Source organism: Hydra vulgaris, chromosome 03, assembly GCF_038396675.1.
Source record: "Hydra vulgaris chromosome 03, alternate assembly HydraT2T_AEP".
NCBI lineage: Eukaryota > Metazoa > Cnidaria > Hydrozoa > Anthoathecata > Hydridae > Hydra > Hydra vulgaris.
The window spans coordinates 43,269,310-43,286,027 of record NC_088922.1 but is presented as its reverse complement, the minus strand read 5'-3'; the positions used below and the strand labels follow the sequence as shown (position 1 = coordinate 43,286,027).

The window sequence follows — 16,718 nt, the reverse complement described above, 5'->3', positions numbered from 1 at the left end:
ATATGTACATTTATAAACACTTCAAAGTGCAAGTTGTCTTCTTTTTTCAAGGAAAATCGAAGTATGAAAGAATCTTCAATTTTTATCAAAATACGAACAAATATTTTACTTGCATATACATTTTCTTAAAGATTTTGTTTTTAACTCTTGTCTAAATAGCATTTGATTAAAGATATTTTTATTTTTTAAGTGGTCAAATTCATTATTACTTTTTTATTTTAACTTTTAATATATTCTTTGTAATCATTAAAAGAAGTTAATAAAATTTTATTCTTATTTTAAACCTGGTTTTTTTTTGACAGAGCTTAGGTAAATACATTTATATTTTTATTTTTTGTATAAATAACAAATATACTTGTAAGTTTCTGATAAGTAAGTCAAAATTGAGAAATCTATTCTTGTGATAAGTTTCTGATAAATAATTCCAAATTAAGAAATCTGTTGTTTTTTTAGTGTGATATTCATATTCCATTAAAACCTGATGGTTCATATTCGGACTGTGTGCAAGAACTATCAGATCAACAGTTAGAAAAGATTCGTTTATACCTAACTGCTGTCCAGTCTTTAGAATATCAGCTAACTGAAGAAGTACAAAAGGTATTGTGTAATACATTAGCGGTCATTGAAAAAATGATGCCATTCTTAAAGATGGGTGGTTATATTCTTATCAAAAGTGATAATATAATGTATATAGCTGGCTTTTGGTAATATATTTTTCATTTTTTGTGTAATAAATTAACTTTTTATAATATATGTGTTTGACATTGAAAAAAAATTGCAGCTGCTGATTTTAAGTCCATAAAACACAATGCTGTCTCTTCTGACAACAAATTGAGATAATTAAGTAGCTCTTTTTACCTTCTGGCTTTAAACATTGAATACAAATTGCTTAGAAAATAGTGTTTAGATTGTTCAGAGCTGGGTTTTTTTCCAATCCTCCAAGACTCTCACAGTCATGGTATTGCATTTCGCATTTCTGGGCATTTGAGTATAATCAAATTATATTTTAAAGTGAAACTTTACAAGAAAAATGAGGTTTCTCATTAGTTGATTTTTTTATTTTTATTATTATTGATTTTATATCAAATCAAGGTTTCCTTCATCCTAAGTACCTTCATCAAGGCAATAAGTACCTTCATCTGCCCTATATATTCTATCTAATACACATCTTACTTCTCTATAAAGTAGCATTCTTACTGTTATTTTAAATGTTTTGTAATGTATTATAGTTAATTTTAGAAATTTCAGAGAAAGTTTGTCATTGATCAAATTTCATAATTTTTAACATTTATCAAACATTGGTTTGTTGTCACTAGCGAAAAAACCTATATATATATATATATATATATATATATATATATATATATATATATATATATATATATATATATATATATATATATATTTATATATATTTACATATATATATATATAGAGAGAGAGAGAGAGAGAGAGAGACAGAGAGATTTATAAATAAATACAAATATTTCTGTAGTTTAGATTTTTCTGTTTCAAAGACTAGGCTTATATCAACATCATCAATTAGAATGATGTAATACTAATGTAATTTTTTTGTTGTTAAAAAGTATATTTTATTTAGGCTTTAGAAGATGATTTTGTCGAAATGAGAAAGCAAGATGCAAAATCTGTCAATGCTGATTCATTCTATTTGCTATTAACAACTGCAAGGTAGCATTTTTTAATTTAAGTTACCAATCACTTTACAAAGTTAAAAATCTCAAGAAATCTTTACAAAAAAATATACTTCTTTAAATTTAGTTGTAAAATAAAGCAGTGTTAACATTTCGATTGTAAAATTTGTATAAGTATTAAGCTAAGTAAATACAAGTCTTTTGATCAAAAGTATTCTTATTATACATTAAATGAGTTTTATTTTGGAATTTATGTTTTAGTTATTATTTATAAAAACAATTATTTTACGCACTTTCCATTTCTTGTTGTTAAATGATGTGAGTGGTGTTAAATGATGATTGTGTTAAAAACTTATTGAAAAGTTCGTTTGTTTAGCTTTCTATATATATATTGTTTATTATGCTTAAAAAGAGATTTACTATTTAAATTTTAATTAGTTTTACAAAGTTACTTAGTCGCAACGTTTTTACAGTTACCTAAATGTTTAATTGTTATTCAAAGGTGGGTTGAAAATTAGATGAAAAATTATTTGGAAATCTATTTACCCCAATGTAACTAAGAAAAGTATCTAGTTGCAAAACAAGGTATCCATTTCAACCAGAAATCAAAATTAAAATTGCTGTCAGAACTACAATTCTCAATTTAGTGTTTAGTACAAAAATGGTCCTTAAATCTTCTATATGTTATTAATAATATGTGTTATTAATTTTGTCCATGCATTAACTATTTTTGTCCAGTAAATGTGGCCCACTGTGCACCTGCGCAGAAGATTATTGTTTTAACACCATTGCATCATTCTCAAAGTTTTAACACCATTGCATCATTCTCAAAGTTTTAACAACATTGCATCATTCTCAAAGTCTTAGTAAAAAGTGCTCTCTTTTCTAAATAATGATTTTTTTTTATTTTTTTTTATATTTCTATACTTACTCAATTTTAATTCCAAACTTATTTACTTTATTTTATTGTGTAAAATGAAAATGTATAATTTTTACATGATAAAGGTCTATTTTTCGTGATTTCTATTAATCAGGCATCCATCAGAATCTGGCTTAATTTATTTAAAAAAACTTTAAAGGATGCAGGAATTATAAACGTGCCTAGTCAAATAATTAACTCTGATAGATGAGGATTTTATCACTGACCCAAAGGCACAAATTGTGTTAGTAAAAAGAGGTACTGCAAAAGTGTCATAAAGCATTGTTGGCTCAGGTGGTAAACAAATTACTGTAAATTTTGCTTTACTAGCGAGCAAGTATTGCCACCATATGTTATTTATAAAGGAAACTATTTGTATATATGAACTTGGTTATAGGCGGCCCTAATAGATTTGTTTTGGAATGGTTTTCAGACCTAATAGGTCTGAAAACCATTCCAAAAAATGAGGCTCCCTCATTTTTTAGAATGGTTTCAAAAGATATTTATAAACTACACAAGTCATCTTGCAAACTGCGTCTAAGTACTTATACATTATGGCAACATGTTAGCTCCCCTCTTATTGATTTGAGAAAAAAAATAAAGTCATCCTCCCACAGATTTTTGTTCATTTTACCCATTTTCTTCAACTTCTAGATACATCACTTTTTCAATCTGTAAAAGCAAATGGCAAGGATTGCTCCTGAAATTTGTAAAAATGTACAATGGACCAATATTGAAAATGCATTTCCCAAAGCTACTTTGTCTCTTTTTCAGAATTTCTTTACTGTAGAACAAATGAAAAGTAGTTTTCAGGAAACTGCTATTTTTTCTTTTAACAAAGATGCCATTGACACAGGCATTTTTCATTAGTGTTTTCAGTTACCAATAAAACCAATAACGAAACCCACATTCTCCACTACTCTTCTTATAAGATCATATTTAATGTCTAGCCTTCAAAACACTTGTGTTAACACTGCTTCTCTCGCCATCAATATCATTTGCTTCATCAGTAGCCATTTCTATACCATCTTCAGAAAGCTCCTCAATCAAAGATTTTTTTTCCAAAACAGTTGCAGTCCAAATCTGGAGAAAACTCATATTGTGTAAGATCTCCTTGTGTTATTAGGTTTTGCTATGGTGAAAGTTTAACATCTGAAGCATGTTTAAAACAAACATTTAAGAAAAAAACAAAAAAAAGAAGATTGGCTAGAAATAAAAATGTCGATACAGTCGATATGGTGATGATTACATTGATTGTCTTATGTATGATGTCCATGAAGATAGAGGTGATCAATTGTTGTGTCCTGATGTTTGTGACATTTAGTATCATATAAAATGTGTTATGATAACTGAATTAAATGATATTTTAGTTCAGTTATAAAGTGGAAGTGTGACAATTACTCTAAGTTTCTGTAATAATACAAACTTATTGGTGCTTAGTGCTCCCTGTTTGTTGTAACTGTTATCAGTCTTCATGAGCTTCCACATGATTTTTTTATGTTTAAGATAGAACAATTTCAGGCATTGTCAAAAAAGTTTTGAAATTCTATACAATGTCCAATGCAATTACAAAAAAAAAAAAGATTTATAAGTTAAAGTAATAGAAATTTTGCTAAACCTTAATTAAAAAATATACTTTAAATCAAGGATGCAGAGTTCCAAAAAGTCTCTGGTTTTGAAAGTCGCAAAATGATTATTTCTTCCTAGTTTTTGGTATCCAAAGGCTTCCAAAATGTAAAGAAGCTAATGTAAAGAAGTTTATGGACTACTTTTAGAAAAAAATTAAGACTTAGGGTGGAGGAACAATCAATTTTAAACAAATATGGAGTATAAATTATGATGGCTGTTATAATGGCGATAGTATAATGGCAGTAAAGGACTTTAGGACTCCTAGATTCTAAACCATTAAATTTCATAAATTTTTTTCTTATTGCACACTGTTAGCAAAAAACTTATTGCGAACTGTTAGCAAAAAACTTATTATCTTATTATTAGAGTATTGATTTTTAAACAATACTCTTATAAGATAAGCATCTTAATCAATACTCTTCTAAGATAAACAAGATAACATATCTTGTTACCTGGAATTATGGAAAATGTTTGTCCACTCTTCTTAAAGTGGAATGGTTTTATGAGGAAAAGCTCCTTTTTTTTTGTGATTGTTGATGATGCAACCTGCTCTGCAATTTTATCGTTTAGATCTTAAGTTCTCTGTAAACTGTCCAGTTGAGCATTGATATGGTAGTCCTTTACCAATCTGGGACAAACATTTTTTCTTCTGTTTTTGTGGTTTCAAAACTTTTAGTGTCAATTTTAGACGGCCAATGCAGCAGATCAAGCAGGGTTTTCTCTTGTGAGTGTTTTAAGATTAATCCTTTTAAACTTGGTGACCTTCATAACATTTTTTCAAACGTACATGTTTCACAAATGTCGTGGGGATCTCTTGTATCATCAAATCTGATTTGCTGGTAAAAAAAAAACGGCTCCGGTAAAAAAACGCGTTATTGCTTTTTTTACCAGAGCCTAAAAAATGCTTCACGGATTTTACTTCTGCTTGATTGTCTAACTTTTAAGTTGAAAAAAATAATGGAATCTATTTTATTTATATTAAAACGTTTAATTGTTGATAAATATGGTAAAATTCAAAACTTTTGAGATGCTATCATTTCCCATATATGTGCAATAAAGGAATATTTCAAAGCTTTTTTTTTTCTCTGATGTAGGCAGATGATTTAAATTTTTACATTTTTGAAATCCTATAATCATAAGCTTTTACAGGTAAATGGCGGTTTTCTCGGAAACTGACTTGGCAGTTACTTGGGATTTTTGCTAACAGTGCGCAGATAATAAGTTACTCGACATTTTTATAGCTCCTGGACACTAGAGAGCAGGAAAAAATAGTGAATTAAATCCGGAGTCTTTTTGGGATAATTGTTCTTATTGCTCTCCTCTCCCCTCTCACACACTCCCTCGTCCTTTTCTTTTAATTTCTTAGCAGTCTTGACACAATATGAAAATTTTTTTGTTTAGAATAAAGTGTTTAACTTCGTATACAAATATGTTGTCTGCTACTAGGACAACATATAATAATAGTCTAGATATTTATAATACTCATTTATTTTAGAAGATCTTTCAGAAAGATCTGAAAGTATATGAAAAAGTGGTCTTAATGCCCTCGTTTACTTTATATGTTGTAATCATGTTTTTTTTAGATACATGTCTCTAAGCTATGGACAGACAAAGCTTTCTTCTTCACTCTGGATTAAAAGCAAAGAATTAGACATGGGTCGAAGAAATCGTTAATGGTTTATCAATACTTTCAATAAAACGGTCAGAAGTAACCGCAAGTTTTTATTGGAATATTAAATAACTTAGTGTTTACACTTTTTAACATCTTAAAGATTGTAAACAAAACAAAACGTCAAAGCGTTTAATTGTAGTGGTTTTGATGGAATGTTAAGTTTTAATTTCTTTAAAAAAACCATCATCGTTATTAATTACTTGTTTTATTTTGAGCGAATAATAATTTTGAAACTGTTATGATTATCAGTGCACAATATGGGGGATTTTCGTATGAATATTTTAGCAAAGTTTGGTTTTTATTTTGTTTACTTCTAGTTAATTGAACCAAATTGAAATGTAAGTAAGTATGTATCTATAAATATTTATATCTTTTTTTAAAAACTCAAACAAGTACATAAATATATTTTTTTCATTTCTCGCTTATGTTTCGTAAACGCTTCAAAGGAAAGCAAAGTATTTGTTATTGTTTTTTTAGGCGAAGAGTATTACTGGGAAACAATAAATATAAAAATATAATATACGACATGAACAGTTTTAATTGGATTATTAATTTTTAGTTATAAAGGATAAAGATCTTGAATATTTACTAAAGTATTTTACAAATAGTTTTTTTTCCCAAAGATTTAAAATAATTTTTTTTCTAAAGGTTTTAAATTTTTTTTTTTGATTTTCAAAAATGTTATTATTTTACTATTTTGTATAAAAATATGTTTAACTTCTATTAAGTATTTACTGCTTTTTATTAGAAAGCAGTAATATAATAATATATTTAAATATACGTGTCTATATATATAAAAAAAACAACCTAAATCCTTATTCTACAATATAGAGTTGGAACCCTTATAAATGTATACTATCTAAGATTGTTCTTTCCTTCACTCATTGGCGTTTAAACTTCTTTTTTATGTTTTCCATACCAGAAGGGCATAATGAAAAACTCTTGGCTTCAGGTTTCATATGAAGTTTTTACACAAATAAAATAGGTTAAGAAAGCATCTAAAGCACGTAAAACTGATTTTATATAGCTAGCTATATAAAATCAGTTTTACGTGCTTTAGAAATCTTTATTTTTCTTATTTAAGACGCAAGAACACATTACATTGAAGTTTTATTATTTGTTTGTTTTTTTAACGGTTTTTTTATATTACTTTGAATAACGAGGGTATATATAACACCTAGAAATATTGTAATTTAATATAAAGAAATTTGTAAGGATAAGTTTACATACTATACCAGTTGTTTCAACTTAAGTTATATAGCTAGTTTTAACGCATGGCTATTATAAGTAGTTGCTTTTTTCTTCACTTATTTACTCTGCAAAAGATAAAGCATTTTATAGCTAATGTTAGTTTTACAAAATTTTGTTTCTAGTTTTTGATAGTACAAGGCTAAAAGTTTACAACCTTTAAAGTTAATATAATACCAACATATTTCGGAGAGAATAAAAAAGCAAATTTTTTTACCAAGTAGTTTAGAGCTACAATTAACCGCTTACAATTAATAAAATGTCATTAGTTCAAAAATTAAAATCAGACTCGTATAGACTTAATCAAGCCTTGTTAACTTGAAGAATAAAATAAAAAACTTCTAGCCTTGTTAACTTTAAGAATAAAAGCGTTATATAAATAAAAAAAAATACCTATAATATCGATGTGAAAAACCAGTTTGGTTGCTTGCTACATAATATCACTTTTATGTGTTAGTGACTTTATGACTGCCATTCAGCCACAAATAATGCGAGCTTAATCTGGCTAGTGGCTAACTAATGACAGCATTTAACATATCTAGTCGAAATTTTACAGGAATTTTGTTAAGATGTTATTAGCTTTGAAGCTAATATATGTTTGCAAAATGCTGCTATATTTAGCATTTTTGCAACATTTTAGCTTCAAAGCTATCTGTGTTATGTTGCAAGAACAACGCATTATTCAAAGTTTAATTTTTTCTTTTAATATTACAAAGTTCGATTATTATTATTATTCGATTATTATTATTCGATTATTTTTTACTTTAATACTAAGGATGAAAAATAGCATTTTGCTAAAAAAAATCATTGAAAGTTTTTTGTAATAGTTTGATGTTTTTGTTACAATTATTGTTGGCAATCAAAAAAAAAGAAGAAAAGGTTTTATATTATTTGCAATGAAGCTACCTAGTCGTTATATGACTTTCACCTAGGTATTAACACGAGTTTATTTCTACCTTGTCTTTCATTAAAAAAAAACTAACAACTATAAGTAGTTTGTTGCGATTTCGATAAAGTCCGTAGCAGAGTCGTAGTATCGAATCCCGCCAGCAGCGTATGAGTAGTACTTGGGTACAAAGGAAATTCGTCTCAATTAACTGGGCAAATAAAAAGGTCACGCTTCCATTTTTAAGTAGAACTACAAAACGAATTTACGGAATTCCAGCTACAAGTGTACCAGCAGAATGTGGTTTTATCTTATCAGAACATATAATTTATACAGAGAATTCATTAATTAAATTAGAACATGCCAATCTGTTAAAATTTTTAAATTGCAATCTTAATATACATAAAGTTACCAAAATTTAGTCGGACAGACTTAATAAAAAGTAAATAATAATATAAAAAATTGCGTTGTTTTATGCTTTGTAAAATATTATTCCCATTGTATGCCAGTTATCGAACTTTTTTTTACTCTTTTTTTTTTTTGTTATTTAGTATTAAACTTATGTACTTTCTCGAGTGTTCTTTTTAAGTACCAGTCGAGTGTTGATGACTCTAATGTTGATGTGTTGATGACTCTAAGTTGAGTGTTGATGACTCTAAGTCGAGTGTTGATACTCTCACTAATGACTCATTTTTTTAAAAACACCAGCAAAATTATCAAACCCCAAGTATCTAAGTATTTGTATTGAATATCGTAATAAATGAATTTCGTATCGTTGCATCCCTAATGAACACTAAGGGAAAAAATGTAAATCTATTGAAAAATTGTTTAAAAACTTGAAATTATTTCACAAAATATCCGAATATTTTTTAACAATAGCAGTTTTTAACAATGCTGAGGTTTAGTCAGAGTTTACAATCATTCGGTGCACTGTCACTTTTCCCAGATAAGTTTTTCATATTTTTAATAAAACTTGCAACAAGTTTAGTTATCAAGGCATGATCTGCAAAAAGTTTTTAAGGTTTTAAAAGGAGTTAGCATGATGCGCTATTATTTATTACTGTACGTCGAATTTAATAAAATTAATTTTTTATTAAACAGTTTCCAATCGACAACTCACAACTCGAGATTTATTAAAATGTTGACCGTGACGTAAACTAATATTGACACTAATATTATTTACGAGTATTAACTATTTCGTAAAATTACATTAAATTTAAAAATTCGCATAACGTTTTAGAAATAAGAAGTTGACCTAAATTTACTTACGAAATTTACTTTAAACAAGAAATAAATAAAACAAAAGTTGTAAATTAGTTCAGTATTCTTGTTTAAAACATCTAAACCTTTGCCTACTTTCCGCAACTTGTTTTAAATTGAGCAAAAACCTTTAAATATTTTTAGTATTTTTATTTTATTAGTATTTTAGGTATTTTTATTATTCAAAAAACGTCTAACGCCTTCTTATAATTTTATATTTACTTAACGGAAGTTTAGTTCGCTTCGTAATATTAATTAAATTTTATTTGTTTACGTAGCGGACAACTATACAACATGTTTTCCTGAGCACATTCACTAGCACTTGTTACGTAATCATTTTAAGTTTTCTTGTTAATAATAAATAATTATGCAGTTTATGCCGAGTTTTTTTTTGTAAATATTATAAAACACAGTAACTTACCTTCACGTTGTTTTAAATTTTTGTCGGAGATTTTGTGTATCAAGGTAAATTTTTATTAAAAGCGTTAAATCGATTATATTTTATAGTTTATAAAATAAAATCTTAATGAATATTTATTATAATTTTCTAAATGAAAATAACTCTATGAAAAGATCGAATCTCAAGGAAGATACGAATGATAAATTCGTATCTTCCTTGAGTCCTTTTCTGCTTATATTATCATTTGAAGTGTAAGTTTTCAGTTTTTTTATTACATTTTTATTAAAGAAAAACCTGTGTACACTTTTAAATTAAGAAAAAAAAAAATTATATAAAAATCCAAATAAAAAAATTATTCTACGGGGTATAAAAAATACAAAATATTATAACAATCCCAATCCTTAGCACTTCAGCTATATAAAATTTTATAAACTACTACTCATAAAAAAATTTATATGCAGTATCGGAATATCGCAGATATTCAGGCAAGCTATTTTTACGGCGCCCCAAAAAATACTCACGCTTAAAAATTTACCTTTATATTAAGAGGATACAAAATTGAAAAGATAATATTTATATGCAACTAAATCGTTAAGTAATGTAACTTTATTATTTATTATAGAAAAAAAGTCTAGAACAATGCAATATCCAGATGACAGCCGACTTCGCGTCCGATCCCAACCTCAAGCTGGTCGTTTTACGCAAACTCGAAGTGGTTCGGTTGCTAATTTAAATGACCCTTCTTTAATGAGGGCGCAACAGTATACAATCGATAGACAAACTATGATGCAACAACAGGCCCGAGGAAGCCTGACTACAACCGCTTGTAAGTAGATTTATTATATCCAAGGATTACATATGTTTTTGGATTTACAAAATTTTTAAAAAAGAATTCTATTGTGTTTAAAAAGAACGATAAATTTGTATTATCAACAATTTCTATTGTGCTTTAAAAGAATAAGCTAAATAAATTTGAACTATGTTAAAAAACTGACGTATATGACAAGATTAAAAATTGTCTTTTAAATAACTATAATAAATAAAATATTCTTATGGAGGTTATCATGTTTGCGCAAATTAAATAAAAGTATGATTGATGGAATGATAAACTCAGGTTTGTAAATCTAATATGAAATTTAAAACTTAGTGATGTAATAATAGCTTATCAAGGATTTTCAAATTTTATTCATGCAAAGTTCTTGACGATAAAACTGAAACATTTAAGTTTACAAACAAACTAAATTAAGGATACAATTTGTAAACAATATAAATTTATAAACATTTTAAATGATATAAATGTTATCTAAACATGTATAAACATTTCTAAACATTTTTAAAGACTAAATAAACTTAAGGTTGTAACTTAAGCAAAATCCATTTAACATCGTTTTATTTAAATTAAACGAAAGAAAGCTTTAGCTTTGTGATTTTCTTAGTTATGCAAACTTTTAGTACCGTCGCGTTCGCGACGCCCGTCGTCCATGGTGAACGGTAATGCAAGCAACGAAATATTGATGGAGATGGAAAGAATGAAGAGAGCCATTATGAGTCTGCAAGAGCAACTAGCATTTGCAGAAGATACCATAACTGCAATGAGATTAAAGGAAAGGGAGGCAAACGATAGGTATAAACTTTACACCATAGCTACTAAAATAGTTTTATATAATTTATATTAATAATATATAGTTTATAAATTTTTTGACAGACACTTTTTTATTAAAAGTTTACCCGTACCAAATTTTCTTTATAGCGATAAGGAAAAACGGGGGAAAATGGCTTTTCACATAACAACTCAACATGAGTTAACTCTTAACACTTAAGTTAGTGGAAACAAAACTGTGTTTACATCTTATATATTAAAACAACAATTAGTTTTTTTAAATATTGTTAACATAATTTTAAGCGCATGTTTCTTTTTTGTGTTTCGAAAAATATACTGCTGTTTCGGTTATTGCCTATGAATAGTTTCCTTCTCTTGCCCCGGTCACGTGACCAGATGAACTTTATTGAATTGATTTTTATTACAAATTTTTTTCTACTTGCAAACTCATATGCAGGCAATGAATTATTATCATAAAACAAACATACTGACAAAGCATTATTTTTTTAAGACTGACAGTTTTGCATAAACCAAGGATTTTTAAAACGTTCTTCATATTGTTTTTAAACCGTCTTTTCCTAGTTTTATGAAATATTGGCAGTTTTTCCAACCCGGCGAAAGCATTTTATTATTATTTTTATATAGGTTTTATTTAGGGTATAACCATAATAAGCGTTTACCTTTTTTAGGTTTATTAAGCATCAAACTTTAAATTGTTCGATTAATTTAATTGGTTAATCATTCATTAATTGCATCGTAGGTTATAAAAAATTTATATTTACTATTTGACTATTGATCATGTCCGGTCAAATATCTTTTTGTTCAAAAAATGTAATCTTAAACAATATTATTCAATTATAAGCACGTAAAACAATATTTTTTCATTGAAAATTTTTATTCGATAAAAATCATTACTTAATTTTGTTTATATTTAAAGTTACCAAAGAGACAGTCAAGTTTAAGTATTAAAGAACGTTATATATATATTTTTTAATTAATTTGACACCAAACAGGGTATTCTTAGGCGTTAAACTTAACGGAACGTTAATCAAAAATTTCTTTTTAACTACATTAATAAAAAAAAATATTTTTAAATATGATTTTGTAAGGGGTTGTCCATAAAGTACGTACGCCTTTTTTTCGTCCACCCCCCCCCCCTGCATTTTGCAATACGCTTCTTTGAGTACCCGCCACCTCCCTAAAAGTACCTACACCTCCCTAAAAGTACCTACACCTCCCTAAAAGTACCTACACCTCCCTAAAAGTACCTACTTTTAACCTATTTATTCAACATTTTATGATATTTTTTTTTAATTTAGTGTCTCCTTTCTTTTAAAATCAATCCACTGCCCTCCCATCACATATACGCCATTTGCAGACCCCCTCTTCCCCTCCGAGCGTACATTATGGACGATCCCTAAACGTAATTGTAGACTGCCGAAGTTACTTGTGAACGAAAGTCACAAAGAAATTAGTGCAGGTCACCTTGGGGCTAAACTTTCATTTTTGCTGTTTGTGTTTTTTACACTAATAAAAATATCTATGCTTCAATGCACTCTTTTAATAATTTAGAAATAAATTAATTTTTTTTATCTTATCTTTGGCAACAATTAGCATCATTTATGTCGTCAACTTAGAACTTGCCAAGACAGCTATACAAAATATTTTCTAACTTGGTAATCTAGCTTTATAGTGAAATTAACAACAACTTCAGAAGTAACTCAGTATAACCATTAGTTAATTATGTTAACGAAAAATTAAAAAATTGTCAAAGTCCCGCTATTTTTTTATAATAATAATATTATATAAACTTAAAATAATACTATTTATTTAATAATACATTAACGTTGTCTGTTCTTAATCAAAAAAATTTTTAGTTTCTCCTAATAAAAATTCAACAGGCACGCAACTAAGGTGTTATTAATATTTAGTATTTAGCAAATTTATTAGATATGGTGGCAGTCAAAGAAATGGCCAATAAATAAATTAAAACATTTTTTTTTTTATGCTTTAAAATTATTATTTAATTAAGCACAACATATTACAAGGTATTTATTAAAATAGTGCTAAAATAGCTAAAGTTTTTCTTTAAGAATCTTTGAATGCGCAGAGAGATTTTAAATGTATTTAACATATTTATTTTACTCATCTCCTATCTTATCAAATAGCATAATTAGTACGTCGGTTTTCGAGTAACCTCGAGTTAATCTTTGTTTTGGTTTGATTTTAAAAAAGTTTTGAAAAGAACAATCATTCGAATTCAAACAAAGTTTATTTTTAGCTTTTGCATTCTAATTACTAAAATTTATCTAAAATTATGGACAAACTGATGTTTTACGTCAAAGTAACATTTAAACAACTCCAATTCAAAGACGGATACGGTTTAAATATCTTTGCAGCCAAATATTTAATAAATTTTTAAATTTCAAAGTCACAAGGTTAGAAATGTCAGAATTAGGGTTAATTACAATTTAATCATAATTAATTATTATAGTTAATTAAACTATTCTCATTTTTATCTAAGCAGTAAAGTTCAATATAAAATAAAAATATTGCTTACTGTTGATATTGTATTTATTTAACAAATAATGTACCAAAGATTTTATAATGTGAAAACTTATTTTATTGTTCTTTACTTTATTTCCGCTTTATTAGAAAAGCTCAAGATCTTCAGAAACAAATTGAATCAAATGGCCGATTTGAGAATTTATGTCAAGGTGCTACGCGACCTTCACAAATTGTAGAAAAATACGATATTCTTTATACCCAAGGTCGAATTGATGCAATTGACGATTTAGATAAGATAGCTGGACTTTCAAAATACGGTAAACATCAAGAAATGAAGCAAAAGGTCTTGTACGGTATCATGGTGGTAAATTGCATTTATGTTCAATGAATATTGTTTTTAAATTTACCTTACTTTTTTACACTTTTAAATGAATTTATATGAAATAATTTTATTTATAAATAATCGTATACAAATATTCCTAGAACAAAAATAATTTTACAAAATGGGATTTTAGGCTTCATACAAAGTTGCTTACGACTATCTCAATCAACTTAAACTAAATATTCGCCGGTTGCTTGGAATTCCTGAAAAGTATACAGGTAACGAGAAAGATTCATACGGCGAGGTTGTTAATTTTTTAAATACTTATTTTCAATCAACTACGCAGACTTTTAACGTGGAGCCGATTGTCGAGGTAAAATTAGATTTTAATGCTTTTTAATTGTTTCAATCGTCATCGACTTATTTGACGTTCTATTTAAAGACGTTTTTGTAATTTGGTTAAACCTGATGTTCTTGCTAGCAACATATTTATTATTTATTTAACTAGGACGTCCAGGAGCAACTAGCGCAGCTTTTACCAGAATTTCCTAGTTTATCAAAGCTTCCGGGCATTGCTTTGTATACGGCTGACTGTTGTCGTATTGCATGGGCAATGGTTAATCAATTTCCGCCAATGGAGTTAGAACACAGTCAAGAAAAATTCGTTCCTGAAATGCACGCCCGTTTTCACTCTTCCTCGGAAAAAAGTAATAAAATCAAAATGTACGTTTGGCCATGTTTGGTTGATTCTAACAATAAAAGTATTTTGTATAAAGGCGTCGTATGGACATAACTTCTTTCGCACATTTAATTTCTTGAGTCAAGATTCTTATAATATTTTTCAATAAAATATTTATGTAAATATATAACTACAGCAATGTTATAACTGTGAGCGTATACGTATACGCCCAGATGTATTTGAATTTATACTTTGTTATACAAAAGCGACAATCCTAGGGACGTTCAACGTTTATTTTGAGTTTTTCTACTTTATTTTAACTTTATATTTTATTTATTTATTTTGAGAATGAGATCTTCATTAAAGCCACATTTTTTCAAAAAACTTACGTTTCTGCATGCAAACGCATGTGAATACACTGAAAGCGTTTCTGAGAAAAGAGTTAAAGGACTTCTTTAATTGATTTAAGTTTGAGAACCTGTTGATTTGAAATAGAGACTTGTAAATAACCTTAATACATTTAAATTAATATTATTTACTTAACTTAAATATATCGTTAAATAAATTAGTGTTTTACAAAACAAGAAATTATCTTTTATTAATTTAATTTAAGTTAGTACAAAGCGCACAGTTAGTTGGTGACTATGTTATTGTCAATGCATGACAACTTGAATTTAAATCAAGTGTTGGAATTAATATATCATGTACGACTTGGAAAGCCAATATAATTGTTAATGTTTATTTTAGATGTTAAATAAAAATCGACATACTCAAAGTAGTTAAGGCGAATTAGTTGACCTTTTTCGAAAATGATATTTTTATAAAAATAGAAATTTTTTACAAAAATCTTATCTTAGACGATTTATTACTTACTAAATGAAATAAATGAAATTTTTGTTTTTAAACAACTACTTCTGCTTATGCTTTAAAAAATTTTCTTAAATTTTTTTTTTGTTTTGTTAAAACAGAATTTAAAAACTTGGTAAACAATTTATATTGTAGATGATATACAATCAATGTTGGATTTTGGTTTTGCATAACTCATGAAGCAGTTATAAGAAATAGGTATAAAAATAATAAGGTAAAAATAAGTTAAAAACAATATTAATATAGTAAAAAACATGAGTTAAAGAATTCTTGGTCAAACAACTCTATAGAGTGACTATTTGTAGACAGATTAACAAAACTTTAGTCATTGGTACAAAGAATATTAATTACTCTACAATTTTATCAGCAAATACAACATTTTGGTGAGCAAAAAAAGCCATACTTTATAAGAAAATAAATAGTTTTTAGACATCAATATAGTTCAGCAGTAACTCATTAAAGTTATGCGACATTGAATAGATTTGCGACCGTGAATAGATTTGAGCAAATTAATGTATGCGTTGCAGTTATAAAATATTTAGTTTTTGCTCCAGAAAGGAAGCACTAATATTATAAACGAATATTTTTTAATTTTGTTTACGTCGAGCAATGTTATGACGCGTGATTTTGTTTACGTCAAGCAATGTGGCATCAACTTTTTTCCAAAGATTTTTAAACGTAAAAAAAAAATATTGATTCATTAAAGCTGTGGTCCACCAAAATTTAGTATTTTGGACTGGGTAATAATTATCCATGGAAGATGAACCGACGGATGGTTTATCGTTTTTTGGCGTTAAATTTAATGTAAACACACGTAATTACAATTGAATCAGTTTTTTTTTTTAAAAGGGCGTATTTGTGCAAAACCTCTTGAGAAAATCCGCCTTTTTATAAAACACAGATTTATTAACGTTTGTAAAACATTACCCAAACGCTAAGATTAAGGAAAAAACCCAAGAAAAATAAGACAATCTATATACTTCTTCATTTTTTAAAATAGTCAAAAACAACTTATTCTGCACAAGAGTGCTCTTTTTACCGTTTTTTTAAACCTAAAATCAGCGAATTAAAAAGGT

General features: G+C 27.4%; 2 protein-coding genes across 7 annotated transcripts in view; both read left to right on the top strand.

The window, feature by feature from the left end:
* The window catches only part of LOC101241796 (mini-chromosome maintenance complex-binding protein), a 62,816-nt gene extending 56,748 nt beyond the window's left edge, over nt 1–6,068 (top strand). For all 4 annotated transcript variants that reach the window (XM_065793310.1, XM_065793309.1, XM_065793308.1 and 1 more), the window contains 3 exons: nt 454–597; nt 1,601–1,689; nt 5,784–6,068. In XM_065793310.1, coding sequence (XP_065649382.1) covers nt 454–597; nt 1,601–1,689; nt 5,784–5,874 — 324 coding nt within the window. In that variant the 3' untranslated portion in view covers nt 5,875–6,068. The remainder of the gene's footprint in view (nt 1–453; nt 598–1,600; nt 1,690–5,783) is intronic.
* A 25-nt stretch (nt 6,069–6,093) lies between these two features.
* Nucleotides 6,094–15,075, top strand: LOC101241551 (mitochondria-eating protein). Of its 3 annotated transcripts, none has more exons than XM_065793312.1 (6): nt 6,094–6,210; nt 10,289–10,492; nt 11,119–11,290; nt 13,922–14,138; nt 14,290–14,469; nt 14,605–15,019. In XM_065793312.1, exons 2-6 carry the CDS (start codon nt 10,306–10,308, stop codon nt 14,887–14,889), a joined length of 1,041 nt encoding a protein of 346 aa, XP_065649384.1. In that variant the 5' UTR covers nt 6,094–6,210; nt 10,289–10,305; the 3' UTR covers nt 14,890–15,019. The 3 variants fall into 3 exon arrangements, with proteins under 3 accessions (XP_065649384.1, XP_065649383.1, XP_065649385.1); XM_065793311.1 differs by lacking the exon at nt 6,094–6,210 and adding an exon at nt 9,593–9,731 and having other exon boundaries at nt 14,605–15,075; XM_065793313.1 differs by lacking the exons at nt 6,094–6,210; nt 10,289–10,492 and adding an exon at nt 10,643–10,780 and having other exon boundaries at nt 14,605–15,075.
* The last annotated feature ends 1,643 nt before the right edge of the window (nt 15,076–16,718 follow it).